The sequence below is a fragment of the Hemicordylus capensis genome, chromosome 2, assembly GCF_027244095.1.
Source record: "Hemicordylus capensis ecotype Gifberg chromosome 2, rHemCap1.1.pri, whole genome shotgun sequence".
Lineage (NCBI taxonomy): Eukaryota > Metazoa > Chordata > Lepidosauria > Squamata > Cordylidae > Hemicordylus > Hemicordylus capensis.
The window spans coordinates 328818090-328833455 of NC_069658.1; the positions used below are offsets into that span (position 1 = coordinate 328818090).

A 15366-nucleotide genomic window follows, 5' to 3' on the forward strand; every position below is an offset into this window, starting at 1 on the left:
CGACTTTGAATCTGATGCTGAGACCGTGGAGCCCGACTCTTCCCCAGATGTGGCCGTACCGTCCCATGTCTCACCAACAGAAGTACTAAAGGCATATCATCTCCATGTTAAAAACATGGCTACAGTCTTGGGTCTCAACCTCACTTTACAGGTCAAAACAATTGATGACCCTGTATATAATTTTATGGCCTGCTCTCAAACTGCCCAACCGGTTGCATTGCCTCTTCTTCCGATAATTTCAAACGCCGCACAGTGCGCATGGGCAGTTCCTCATACTTCTACTCCCACTTCAAAATGACTAGAAGGTCTCTACCAGGTACAAGACAAAGACAATACCTACTTGTTCAAACACCCTGTCCCTAATTCTTTAGTGATTGATTGTGCTACCACCTCGCGTTCAGGCAGACGGCACACTACTCCTGCTGACAAAGAAGGCAGGAAGTTGGACGTATTGGGCAGGAAGCTATACTCCACCTCTTGACTCTCCGTGAAGGTGGCTAATTATTCAGCTTGTATGGCAAAATATAGTTACTGCCTATGGGAAAACTTAGAGAAAGACTTGGATACGCTCTCTTTTGACCAATTTAAAGCCCAGTTCCAAAAAACACTGCAAAAAGCGGGCAATTTGACATATCAGCAGCTGAGTACTGCCAAACATTCGGCAGAATCTGAATCTTGGTCCATTACAGCAGCAATCACCCTAAGACGTCATGCTTGGCTGTGTTCGGCCTCTCTCCAACAAGACATGAAGGATAAAATAGAAGGCCTTCCTTCCTGCCGAAGATTGTGTCAGACTTTCATATAAACCAAGACATTGTCCTACCTACTTTCTTCCAGTCCCCAACTATGCCTTTGGAAAAGGCTTTACATTCCTTGGATGTGTGCAGAGCTCTGCTATTTTATCTTTCAAAGACCAAGGCACTATGAAAAACAAAGAAACTCTTTGTTTCATATAAGGGGAACTCAGTAGGCCAAGCCTTGTCACATCAAAGACTCTCCCACTGGCTAGTGGAAACTATCTTACTAGCCTACACTATGCAGGAGATTCAGCCCGCAAAGTCCATAAGAGCTCATTCAACAAGAGCATATGGGGCATCGGCAGCACACCTATCCGGCATATCCTTCCAGGATATATGTAAAGCTGCCACCTGGTCTTCTGAACAACCATTTGTGAAGCACTATGCTATTGACTTACGGTCTGCGGCGGAGGCGAGATTTGGGAGAGGCGTTCTTAAAAGAGTGTTGCAATAATTCTACCGCTTCCTCCTCCTATACGGAGCTAACTAAACACCCATTCTAATGGATTCATCGGATCACGCCCCAGATAAACAGGTTGCTCACCTGTAACTGATTATCTGGTAGTGATCCGCTGATATCCATTAGACCCTCCCGAACCTCCCCTCCACAGTATTACTTACAGTTATTGCCAGTAGAACTTACCTGTTCATCGCACTACATGACTGCTTCGGCAGTCTCCAAGGAACCAAGCTGCCTGCGCTTCCTCCCGCCTTAAATAGCCACGTGGGGTGGGGTGCAGGCGCCATAAAGGAGCTGTGGAACTTGACACCGAGAGGTTTCCGCGCAGGCGCAGAACCCATTCTAATGGATCACTACCAGATCATCAGTTACAGGTGAGCAACCTGTTTTTTCTCTGTTACCTTGTTTGCATACTGGTTCTCTCCCTATTGAGGAGTCACAATCAGGTTTAATCATGGACTAATCTATATTACAGTTAGATTGGTAGAAGAGAATTCAGTGACTTTTAAAAAATATATGCATTTTATTGGATGTTTTTATGCATAGATTTCTTTCTTTCTAAACAATAGAAATGAAAACAGTATAGCTACAAATCTGAAGTTGTCTCTGAGCCATTTTCTCCAGCATAGTTTTTTTACAGTGAGTTCTCCTGTAGAACTGTTTGTTTTATTTTTTTAGGAGTGGATTGGGACCAGTGTGGTGAAAGACTTTGAGAGTGATTTTGTGACAGATATTCCCCCGACAGATGATAGGTATGTAAGAAAAGCACCCCAGTCTTTAGTAAGAGTAAGTTGCTGCTTCTGTTGTGTTGACATTTGATTCCTTTGCAGTGCATTCCTGTTCCCAGTGAAGGCCCTGTATAATTTGGAAGAAGATGTGAATGAGGGAATGATTGTTCTCAACTTGTTGCCTTTGTTGTCCCAGAGCGCTCTCAGCAAAAATGGGAATGAAATAGCAGCCAAGAGTCAAGACAAAAGGTCAGTGGTACTCCCTTTTCATAATGAGTTGAATAGGGGCCAGGAGAGCATATGCCTCATGACCCAAAATATTGTAACTGCCATTAAATTGTGGTGATTTGAGATTTTGTGCAAAAATTGCCCAGTTTTTGTCACCATGGTTATGAAGAAAGAGAAAGGATATATTGTTAAATGCATAGAATTAAAGGTAGTTCAGTGGGGGAAAGGAACAGCAGTCAAATAGCATCCCTTTTTAAAATCCTAGTCCTCCATCAGAGCTTGCAGTTCCTATCCTTGTATTTCTTTTTGTGCATTTCAACCTTCAGTTGTGCCAGGCTTTCTTTTTTAGGTCATTCCAAAATGTGGGAACAAATTCCAGATTCATAAGGGAAGGGAAGATGTGCAACCAGGCAAATGAAATACATTTTTCAGAATATGTCATGCGTTGTCTTTTCTGATATCATAATCTGGTTATTTTTACTGCTGAATTCTGCCCCCCCCCCTTTTCTTCAAAACACAGAATTTGACATACACTATGAATGCCTTCATATGCTTTCAGTGTGCACATATGTTTCTCTTCTGTCTCCCCACCCCCAGGCTAGTGTCCCCAGTGTGCTTGCCACCATTCTTCCGGCTGCTGAGACTCTCCGTGGCAGAACTGAATGATGGGAATATGGAGGCGATTGATGCCTTGCTAGGTAAAGGTTATGGGCATTTAGCTTTGCCTGATTTAACCCATCCTTATAGTTTGCTTGAAGGAAGGTGAGGTTGCAGATGGGACATAAAGGCAGAGTAGGGTTGCATGTGGGAGATTATTTTATTTTATTTTATTTTATTTTATGAAATCTACGTTTTATGAAATCGTACCTAATTGTTGGCTTTGAGTAATAACATCATGCTTTGTGCAACAACCTGAAATTCACTCATTAAATGACTATGTTACCCACTGACCAGTGATGGACCACTTCTCTCCTAGGCAGGCTAAGCTCAGCTCTGTATTTCTTTGGGTGGAAGAGGAGTCTATTTACTGCATCCAAATGTAACAGATCCTAGATTAGATCCTAGAGGCTGGTTTGTGAGCAGGGGGGACTTGTGTCCAGTATGCTGGCCTTCTGAATGAGTTTAATAGTCTTTCTCTAACTTCATTCTGTTACAGGATGTCCTATATATATGACTGACTTGGAGGTGGGAGGAAAGTTAGACTCCTTATCAAAGCAAGAGCGTGAATTCCTCTGTTCGCTTTTATTTCATGCGCTTAACTGGCTCCTTGAGGTAAGCATTGCTGCTAGGGAGGCTTCTGTTTCCCACATTGCTTCTTAGAAACATTTCCAGACCCCTAGTGTCTGACAAATGTTTGCCTGTGAGGAAGAATGTGTTCCAGAGCCCTTTTCACTATGTGAGTGTATTTCATGGCAGTGAATAAGTGGATGGAGTGAATGTTACCAATCTCTGTACTTTTGAAAATGACCCCAAATGTGGCCCTATTAAAAAATTATTTGCTGCTTAGGGTCATCAGCTGTTAGCCAAGCAACACAGGTACATACAGATTCTCTTCTTCCCATTTAAGAACCCAGAGTCTTTATTATATTGACAAGCTTTTTCCAAAATTGTTATACAACTATGTACCTAGGACCACATTGAGCACTTGTTCTTATCTGTAAAGTCATCACTTAAAGCAGATAGTTGGATTAATGAGTTTAATTAGTGGTTTCAAAGGGAATTTTGTCTTCTGTTCACTTTTCCTCCAAGTCTTGTTCAACTAATGTTTGGTCCAAATTGTTTGGGTTAAGTTAGGAGAAAAACATGCTGCATACTGATTTCTCATACAAACGTAAACCCTTATTATAAAGTGTTTTTAGAAGGCTTTCCAGTCTGCTCTGGAAATGTCAGAGAAAAAATCTTTGTTACAGCGCAGTCCTAAACACTGTTTTGAGTAGGGCTTGCTCCCTCAGAAGTGTGTTTAGGATTGCAGCCTTAGATTTGAAACTACTTAGCAACCACCCAGCATTATGTGAAGTTGCTAAGAAATGAAGAGTCGCATCTAGGCCTTACAGGTGTCATTTGCATCACAAGGTTGTGAATGCCTTCTGCCAACAAGAAGACCTTTATATGAAAGGAAGAGTTTTGGCTCGGTTGCAAAATATTACGGAGCTACAGGGTCTACTGGAAAAATGTTTAGCAGGTAAGCAGGCTTAGATGGGGCGGGGGTGATTCACATCCAGTATTTTCAAGCAGAAGTTTTATTCTGGGGCTGGGTTCAGACATAACACAAAACCACGGTTTGCTTATTTAATTCCTGGTTTCGTGTTATGTCTGAACCTGAGCTTGCCCATAAACTATGGCCCAGTTTGGACATAACGCCAAACAAGAGGTAAACTTGCCAGAGGTCTGAGTTTGTGATTGTCCGAAAGTGTGAAGCTGCGGTTTCGTCACTCAATCATGGCTCCATTTTCACTCTCAAACCTCAGTTGAACCCTCAGTTTGTATTGAGTTTCACGGCTGAAAGCTGAGGTTAGAAGATGGCATTGTGTTGTCCAAATTCTTCCGCCACTATAACCTGAGTTTTGTGTGGAAGCTCCATATTGGCTCAGAGCATCCCAGAAATGCATCAGTTCTAGGATAGCTGTGTTTCTCGCTGGCTGTCTCTCAGAGCTGATGCCCCACCCTCTGCCATTTACTTACTCTTCCTGCCGCTACTTGGCAACATCTGCACCCCTGGAGTTCCTGCATGTAAAGGGAGAGAATGGCATTGCAGAAAGTATGCTTTAAATTAAAGCAGGCGAATAGTCACATGTGCAAGGAGCCCTTTCATCGACCTAACACACAATCTAGAGCCATTTCTGCAGTTCTCAGGTGTTATCAATGGAATTTCTTTTCTGTGGTGTAAATGTACACAAAGGTGCAGGGGGGGAGGGGTCAGACCAAAGGGACATGCCTCCCCAGTAGACTGGCTCTCTCATGAGAGTGCTAATCCCCTGGCAGTAAGCTGCCACAGGGGCAGGAGTGAGGTTTGGTCCCCATGGACTGTTTTGCTAGGGTGAGCCATTGCATTAATATCCTTGGTTATAGCAGGCCAGACCCCAGGATCCTTGCCCTCCTTTATATACATATCCCTCCTAGGAAATAATCATATTCCCTTCCCTTTCCTGAGGAATAGAAAAATAGTGCCCCTCAGCAGTCCCCACCAGAAATTGTGCTTGTGCAAGACTGTTTTGTTGCAAGGCTCTTACAGTGGTGCAATTGCTGTCAGATGAAGGGCTTCATGGCATTGAAAGGGATTTAAATACCCTTTCCATGCCGAGGGTGGGTGGTCCATCCTGAAAAGGCTCCGTGACTGTACTTGGCATGCCCCCTTGAAGATCGTGGCCAATGGCTGCTGCCCTGGAGATATGCTGACGCCTTGCCCAGTCTGGCAGTGCGAGCGCTACAGAGCTTACTGGGATGCAGCCACAGTGGACCAAGAAGAGAGAGGGACTCCCCTGCCCGGAAAATGGAAGTTGTTGCGCTGTGGTTGGATGAATGTCTGCATTACGATTAATTAACGGTTTAAAAGCTGATGCAATGAGTTTCTGCTGGAGTAAAAGATTAGTGTTGCAGGGATGTCTGGAACACCAAGCAGCCTGGAATCATGTGACTTAGGATTTTAAATGCGCTGAATTGAAAAATATAGGGGTGGATAAGTAGGGTCTGCTGAAACATTCCTCAACATGCATATCTTTAGTGGTCTCCTGATTTCTTAGGCTTGTTACGTGCATTGTAAAATTCCTACATAGCAAGTACATGTAGGAATTAACATGTTACACATATGTATGTCCTAATGTGATGATTCTGCATATGTGTAACGTACATGTCTTGGGAAGCTGCAACTGGCTGGGGCTTCTCTGTGCGTGTATAATTGTTGCAATTACGATCTACACACACCTATCCATGCCTGCCACTTGTGTGGGAACTTTGAAATGTGTGAAGTAACTCTTAGTCTAGTCAACTGAACTGCTTCTACTTTGGTTTTTCAGTAAGCCCGGGTTATGTTCCTCCTCCTGCTAACTTTGATTCTGAAACTGTGGAAGGGGTACCTGTTGTTACTACCATTGGTCCCACCAAAAAGAAGAGCAAAGGTAATACCTACAATTCGTACATCTTTAGAGCTTTGCATTGACAAGTTAAGACAGTGTCTGTGCATTGAAGTCAGTGAAACTAAGCTAGTTTGAATGCAAATAAACATGCAAAACTCTCTTATACTATTGGTCCCTCTAACCCACTTCTGCCTGCTCCAACTGGCACTGTCTTTCTTAAGCATAAGTACTTCCTACTTGCTACTTAAGCCTGTAGGAGCCAAGGACTGAACCTGATACCACCTTCATATGAACATATGCAACTGCCTTCTACTGAGTAAGCCCTTTGGTCCATCAAGCTCAGTTCTGTCTTAGCCCACTGGCAGCCAGCTCCTCAGGATTTCAGAACTCTTTGCCACAGGAGGCTTGTGATGCCTTTGTCTTCCAATTTTTAAGAGTTCTGAAAACTCATTTGCTCCAGTGGGCCTTTGGTGTAGGGATGTGCATGGACCGGTTCGACCGCGGACAGGACTGCCGCAAAACAGGCTGGTTTGAGCGGTTCTATTGCAAACCGCTTTGAGCTGGTTCATTGAACCGACCAGCCAATCAGTTCAGCCAAACCAGTTTGAGTACCCGTGAATCTGGTTCGAGATCCGTCGATGCCCATAAGAATGGGTTCTGCGCCTGCGCAGGAGCCCCACGGTATCCATGCCTGAGCTCGTCGAAGTGCCCAAGCCACGCCCCCACGCTGCTGCGTGCTATAAAAGGCGCGGCTGAGGCACGTAATCCCTCAGTTCTTTTCCAACCGCCTTGTGTCTTAGACCTGCGGTCTGTGCCTCTTCATCGGAAAAATTCCTCTTTCGTTCTTCCTGTATAATCTTTGACTCGGACTGGAATATCGGACTTCGTTGGATCTGACTACGGAACGGCTGACGGTGATTCTTGGTGACCTCGAATTTGGACTGGCTGCGGTAACTTCTGGCAAACGAACACGGAACGGCTTTTGACCTGATTATGGCTGACGGAAAGAAATCCTTCAAATGGTGTGAGGGTTGCAGAGCGAAACTACCTTCTAAAGACCTGCACGACCTCTGCTTGTTATGCCTCGGTGAGGAACATAATGTCTCCTCCTGCAAAATCTGTCTGTCCTTCTCGAAACAGACAAGGAAGAACCGAGCGCTTCGCCTACGGGCAGCAATATATGATGAGGTTTTGAGCCCTTCAACACCGGGCACGCCTCGACCTTCGACGTCTGCTGCGCACTCTACACCAGCGCAAAAGATGCCGAATCGCTCCTCGATATCGAGTACCCGTAAATCCTCTGACGTGTTTCCCGCCAAAACCACTTCAACATCGAAGGGTTCCTCAACGTCGGAAAAGCGCTCGTCTTCGGCAAAGTCGTCAAAGGAAGATGCGTCTACTGCCTCAAGACCTTCCCACAGCTCCAAGGAGCGTGAAAGGGCTACCAAACGACGACATGAGGATCTCTCCGCGTCACATACTTCCAAGCGTCGCAAAGATCAGGAAGGTCGTCGGGATCGAACGCCGTCCCCTTCCACGGCTCAACCAGTGTTGCCCGTAGGGGAACCGGCATTGTCGACGTCAACAACTTCCACAGCGCAAGCAGTACACGCAGCTGTGTTACTACCTCCTCCGGCATCTATTATATGCGATGCTGACAACCCTTCGACACAATCTTCCAATCTTGCCGTGTCGGCATCAAATGCGCTCGACACCGAACGTCCCTCCGGTGTTTTTCTTGGAACAACTGCAACCTTCGACACCGATCAGATACTGACCCTTCCTCGCTTAACACCAGTCTCGATGCCGACGGCGAGAGCTCTCTCTCCAGCTCCAACACCTCTGGCATCATCGTCCTCCCCGTCGACACCACAGCCTGCGTTGCCCGTGTCATCGACGTTGCACACTCCAATCCTCTCGGCGTCGACGCAAGTGACTCCTCGGTATCGACCACCGATACCTTCTCTCCAGGTCGTCGATGTCGACGCGGAGGAATCTCTTCCGGCTGCCACTCGTTCTCTCCTCTCTCTCCTAGACTCGACCTCAAGCGGTCGCTCGACATTCACTGGCTTTCCTTCGGTTGGAGCTGATCCTCGGGAATTAGCAACACCATCGCATCCTCCTGCTCCTTCATCACCCAGCCGCTTGCACCCTCAAACGCCTTGGCACTCTTGTGGATACCGCCACCCATTGGGCGTCTCTTCTCCTGCGGGTCCAAATAGGGATGATATTGACAGGCCCTGGGGACCAGTCACTCCTGCCAGACCCCTCTCCACTTTTCGGTCGGTGGCCACTCAGACGTGCCAACTAGCGGTGAGCCAACAGGCGACACAAACCTCAGTACTTCACTTGGCTTCTACAGCCACACAAACATCTTTGTCGGGACTTCTGGCTACGTCTGCTACTCAAACCCTTCCCGGCCGGGATACAGATGATCAACCACCACCCGCTTCCCCTTCGGAACATTATGGTTCCTCAGACTTCGAGTCTGATCCGGAGGATGGTAGTTCTGTTGTGGAACCACCCACAGACGTGGCTCCAGTAACCTACGTTTCACCCAATGATGAACTCAAGGCTTACCATAAGCATATTCGCAACATGGCCGATGCTCTAGGTTTGGACATACGCTCCCAATTGGCCACCATTGATGACCCAGTATATAACTTTATGCTGAGATCCCAATCTACTGCCCCGGTGGCACTACCAATGTTACCAGTCATCACAAGAGCTGCGAAATGTGCTTGGGAGGTATTGCACACCTCCAATCCCACGTCCAAAAAATTAGAGAATCTCTACAGAGTTCAGGATAAGGACAATGGGTACCTTATAAAACACCCGGCACCCAATTCGCTAGTCATCGATTGTGCCACGGCTTCCAAATCTGGCAAAAGGTACACATTCCCTCCTGACAAGGAGGGTAGAAAACTAGACTTGCTGGGAAGAAAAGTCTATTCAACTTCTTGCCTGTCAATTAAAGTAGCAAATTATGCAGCATGCACTGCTAAATATACACATGGTCTCTGGGAACAACTGGAGATTGAACTGGACTCCCTACCCTATGAGGACTTTAAGGCTAAGTTTCGTCGTACCCTTGAAGATTCAGGAGATTTGACCCGCAGGCAACTCAGCATTGCCAAGCACTTGGCGGAAAGCGAATCACGTGCTATGACAACAGCAATAACACTGAGGAGACATGCCTGGCTTAGGTCTACTGGCCTCCAATTGGATATGAGGGACAAGATAGAGGGGTTGCCCTTCGATGGCACTGGTCTTTTCAGTGAAACAACTGACTCAACTATGGAGCAGCTAAAAAAATCAAAATTTACTGCTAAGACTTTTACCTCTCACCCCTCTACATCAACTTCCTCCTCTTCCTTACGCAGCAACTATGGCAAATTCCGTTCGTCTTTCAGAACTCAAGATAGACGTGATTTTAGAAAACCTTACTCTTCCTATCATCGTCGACCTTTCTATCAGAAGAAAAAGAATACTCAAGCCCAACGTACAAAGACACAGGATACTCAAAAGCGCCTTTGAGGATGTAGATTGCCCATTGACACCTGTTCCTGCCCTATCTCCACATATCCCCCTTTTCCCGCCAGCGGGGGCTCTTCCATCAACTCTGACGGATCTCTCCAACCTTCCGTCCCAGCCTTTGATCAGGCTGGCAAGCCATGCCCCCGCATGGCACAATATAACATCGGACCGCTGGGTCCTGAAGATTATATCCTCTGGCTATGCGATCGAGTTCAGGTCCCTACCACACTTCACGAGGATAAAACTCACTCCCGCCTCACCTCGACTACTTCAGGAAGTGAGGGAGCTGTTGGAGAAAGGGGCTATTGCCCCGGTGTCATGGGCAGACAGGCGGACGGTGTTCTATTCAAAATACTTTCAGATCCCCAAAAGGGATGGGGGCATCCGACCCATCATGGACCTACGACGCCTGAACAAATTCATCCACGTCAAAAAGTTCCGTATGATGACGTTGCAACAGATCCTCCCGCTGCTCCAGGGGGAAAGGTGGCTTGCAACGTTGGATCTCAGGGACGCCTATTTTCATATCAACATACGTCCATGCCACTGCAAATACCTACAATTCACTGTCGGCGACAAAGTGTTTCAATACAATGTATTACCCTTCGGATTGTCCACCGCCCCGAGGGTTTTTACAAAATGTATGGCAGTGGTGATTGCACATCTAAGAACCAGGGGCGTGTCGGTCTATCCGTACCTGGACGACTGGCTCCTGACTGCAAGGGACAAAGGCGAGTTAGTTTCGCACATCCAATATGTATTGAGCCTGCTTCACGACTTGGGCATCTTAATAAACTGGAAGAAATCGCATCTGGAACCAGCACCCGTGATCTCCTATATAGGAGCAATCCTGGACACGGGGCAACAAAGAGCATTTCTTCCAGGAGACAGATTCACCTGCATTCAGGATCTCATCTCCCTGATTCAGAAACATCCTCTGCAACCAGCCTGCGTGATTCAGCGTCTTCTGGGTCTAATGGCATCCTGCAATACGGTAATCCATTATGCGAGACTCAAAATGAGAAAGCTCCAACTCTGGTTTCTATCGGTATTTCATCCCGCCAGAGACAGTCAAACGAAGCGCCTTCTACTTTCACCGGAAATACTTCAATCTCTCGCCTGGTGGACCAACCGCAAGAACTTACTCGAAGGGGTGCTCTTTCAGACCCCCTCCCCTTCGGCTTGGATGGCGACAGATGCCTCACTTCAAGGCTGGGGGGCCCATTGCGGCAACCACAAGATTCAAGGGAAGTGGTCCCCTCAACGAGCCAAACTGCACATCAATTTCCTGGAGCTTCTAGCTGTTTTCCAGGCTTTACAGTCCTTCCTGCCCATCCTTCGGGGGAAAGTTGTCCAGATCCACCTCGACAACACAACTGCTCAAGCCTATATAAATCGCCAGGGTGGGACGGTCTCCCGCAGCCTGTGTGCTCTCAGTGTTCAGATGTGGCACTGGTGCATTCTGCACCGCATTTACCCCTTAGCTGTACACATCAAGGGTCTGGACAACACCCTGGCGGACAACCTAAGCAGGATCTTCTTGCAAGACCGTCAACACGAATGGGAACTCCGGACAGATGTGATAGCTCCCTTCTTCGACCACTGGATGCGGCCTTCAGTGGACCTCTTTGCTTGCTCAGAGAATGCGAAATGCGTCCGCTTCTGCTCAAGAGCCGGACACGACAACCTTTCACTCGGGGATGCTTTTCAGTTGGATTGGTCCCTGGAAACACCTTACATGTTTCCCCCTTTGCCATTAATACCCAGAGTAGTGGCCCATCTTCTTTCCAATCCGATCAGTTGCATCCTAGTGACTCCTTGGTGGCCAAGACAATCTTGGTTTCCACAAGTACGCAGACTGGCAAAGAACTGCTACAAGCACCTACCTCGCTATCCAGATCTTCTAACTCAAGACGGAGGTCTCATTCTGCATCCAGACGTCCAGACCCTCCATCTAACTGTGTGGAGGATACTCTGTTAACTCATATTCTGCTTAATCAACGCAAGGAATCTACCCGCCGCAACTACAAGCACAAGTGGGATCATTTTAGATCTTATGCACGCACCAAGGGATTCCTTCCTAAACGAGCTTCCATCCGTGAAGTTCTACGATACCTTACATCTTTGAAAGCAAAGGGTCTTGCTAACGTGTCCCTGAAGGTCCATCTAGCTTCCTTGTCTGCATACCACCCGGGAAGTGATGGAAAGACATTATTCTCACACCCACTGAGCAAAGCCTTCCTGAAAGGTTTGTCGCGGGTTTACCCCGCAATCAGGATGCCGGTTGAACCATGGAGCCTATCTTTGGTTCTCTCCTCGTTGACTCAGGCTCCTTTTGAACCCATGGCCACCTCTTCCCTGAGGCTACTCTCTTGGAAAACAGCCTTCCTGGTTGCAGTCACGTCGGCTAGGCGTGTAAGTGAACTGACAGCTCTCAGGGTCGACTCCCCCTACACGATATTTCTTCAAGACAAGGTCCGTATGCGTCTCGACCCTGCATTTTTGCCCAAAGTGGTATCTAACTTCCACTTAAACCAAGATATCATCTTACCTACCTTCTTCGGCAACCCTACTTCTGCTCTTGAACAGTCACTGCATGCTATGGATGTACGCCGTGCCCTCCTATACTACCTGGACCGCACAAAACCATTCAGGCTGTCTAATCGGCTATTTATATCCTATACGGGACCGAATATAGGTTCTCCCATTTCAAGGCAGAGATTGTCCAGATGGTTGGTGGAACTCATCCTGCTGGCATATCATCTTCAGGACAAATCGCCTCCTGAGGCCATTAAAGCCCACTCCATTAGGGCTCAGGCTTCCTCTGCTGCACACCTCTCTGGAGTCTCGTTCAGGGATATCTGTAAAGCTGCTACCTGGTCCTCAGAATCCCCCTTTGTAAAACACTACGCCATAGACGTACGCTCTGCTGCGGAGGCTACCTTCGGGAGAAGCGTATTGAAACAGTTGTTGTTTTAGCCTACTACTGCTCCCGCCACCTCTTGGAGCTTGCCAAACACCCATTCTTATGGGCATCGACGGATCTCGAACCAGATAAACAGGTTGCTCACCTGTAACTGATGATCTGGTAGAGATCCGTCGATATCCATAAGACCCTCCCGACCTTCCCCTCTGCAGTAGTGCTACGTCTATGTGCGTACTGGTGTGTGGCTCTCTCCTCTTGAGATACTTTTTTCTTTTTCATCATGGAAGAACTTACCTGTTGGATGATCGTCCTCCACGGCGGTCATCCAAGAACTGAGGGATTACGTGCCTCAGCCGCGCCTTTTATAGCACGCAGCAGCGTGGGGGCGTGGCTTGGGCACTTCGACGAGCTCAGGCATGGATACCGTGGGGCTCCTGCACAGGCGCAGAACCCATTCTTATGGATATCGACGGATCTCTACCAGATCATCAGTTACAGGTGAGCAACCTGTTTTTCTGTCTGAATTCGCATTGAACTGCGCCAACCCCTGCTTTGGTGAATAATTCGTGAGGGAGACCTGGTGGTATGCTGTTTGATGATTATTATTTTTTAAAATGATTTTACAATGTTTTGCTTTATCTTGTGGTTTTATTATTAGATTTTTATTGTGAAATTAGCTGCTTGGGGGACTTTATGCCAAATGTAGGGTAAATATTTCTTTGCCATCTTTGCATAACTGAAGGTGGCTTACAAAAAACTCAATATTTTTAAAGCATCACAGTATAAAATTACAAAGAAAAATAACACAGCATCCTTCAGTAAACTTAAAAAAGCAAAAACTGTGTCTTATCCTCTAAAGGCAAGTCAGAAAGAAGAGTCATGAACTTCTGAGGATTTTTTGCATTCTTCTGTTGTGAAAGCAGCATGGAATGCAATTAGTGTTGCAGTCTGAACTCAGTATATAGGACTTGTGTAGTATTTTATAGAAATTTCTTAGATCAAAAGCCATTCTGGATTCTTCGCTGTTCATCTATAATCCACAACAAAGCTCACCCTCTCTTTGTCAAACTCTCTTTTTTTTTCCAGGGCAGAAGAAACAAAAATCCAACAGTAGCAAAAACAACTCTATAGACAACTCTCAGCTGGATGAGAACACAGAGCCAAATCAGCCTGAAGCTGAGACCAGCCAGCCAGAGAAGGTTCCTTATTTCTTTTGAAAAACATACGAAAGGAAATGAAAAAGTAAAGCTTGGGGTGATGTTTGTCTTATCTAGAAGCTTGTGCTGCCCCTTGATGATGGGCATCTTGTTATAAAAATGTGATAAGCCAGAAGCATATGTAGGGAATTGTGCAAGCAAATAGTTTATAATGAGGATGGACAGGGCTAGAAAGTGTATTTCATATTCCTAGGAGCTACTTTTACATTTTTAGACGCCTGGAATCTTTTACACCTTGACTTCGTTGTTTTTCTTATATTCATGCATCTGAGTTTGGAGTATACTTCTAGGATGTACTGAGAAGCATCACCTTGGTCAAAATCTGAGACCAATTGGCCATAGTCGTAAAAGTCCCGTCCAACCACTTGCTTTTTCACATCATCTATGTTTTTAGAGCAGCTTTGAACATTACTGAGGAAGCATCACACAAGTATCTCACCAGGGCAGTGGCTTCTACAACTGGGTGGTAGTCTTCTACAATGTTCAAAGGGGAATTTGCACAAGTTGTATCTTCACGTACAGCCTGTGCATTTCCTCTATGCAAGTTTTGCTTCAGATGTTAGCACAAAGAAATACCAGCCAAATACAGAATGACTGGCAGCACTTCAGGTAATGTGAAGAGACATTCTTGTAACCAGGGCACACCTAGGTGATTTTGGAGTCTGGACCTAAAGGCCTTTGGAACTCCACCCACTCTGGAGGGCCCCCGCTACAAGTTAACCATCATCATCTAAAGGCCTCTGGAGGCCCCTGCCCCGCTGCATTAAGCATCATCACACACACACCATGACACATGCAATTTTAAACACGTGAATTCTTGATGGCACAAATAGCAACTGAACTCCCTAGAATGTAAGACTATAAACATGCATATTTATGCAAATACGCATTAGCAGAAACATTTCAACATCATGCAACTTAAAACAGGGGGCACGAGTAAGGCTCTCAGAATGTTTCCTTAAGCTGGGCAGATTCAATTAGTCCTTTGGATGGGAGACCAGTGGGTGGGGGAAAGGCCCCCCTCCCCAAAAAATAGAAGCCATAGTAAAAAGGGTAACCCAACAATAATAGACTACAGGAGGAGTAGGAGAAACTGTGTACATTTTATATATATATGCAAAAGAACAATAGCACTGGCATTGCAAAAAACTTAAGAATGAAATCCAGTTATAATGGAAAGGACTGAGCTCCAGAAGCCCTCCAACAGCATAGTATAAAGGGTCCTCAGACTATTGTCCTCTACATATACCTTGTGTTGGACTAGGAACAAGAAGGGAAGGCCCAAATTCAAATCCCCTTTAGCCATGAAACTCTGTGGGTGACTCTGGGCCAATCGCTTATCTCTCAGCCCAGTCTACCTCACAGAGATTTTGTGAGGATAAACATAACTATGTATTCTG

The 15366-nt window shown here is 46.3% G+C and overlaps 1 protein-coding gene across 2 annotated transcripts in view; it reads left to right on the forward strand.

The window, feature by feature from the left end:
- FANCD2 (FA complementation group D2) overlaps positions 1-15366 on the forward strand; it is a 93330-nt gene that overhangs the window by 49940 nt on the left and 28024 nt on the right. For both annotated transcript variants that reach the window (XM_053296092.1, XM_053296093.1), the window contains exons 22-28: positions 1936-2009; positions 2088-2234; positions 2811-2911; positions 3370-3485; positions 4287-4395; positions 6227-6328; positions 13836-13948. In XM_053296092.1, the coding sequence (XP_053152067.1) occupies positions 1936-2009; positions 2088-2234; positions 2811-2911; positions 3370-3485; positions 4287-4395; positions 6227-6328; positions 13836-13948 (762 nt within the window). The remainder of the gene's footprint in view (positions 1-1935; positions 2010-2087; positions 2235-2810; positions 2912-3369; positions 3486-4286; positions 4396-6226; positions 6329-13835; positions 13949-15366) is intronic.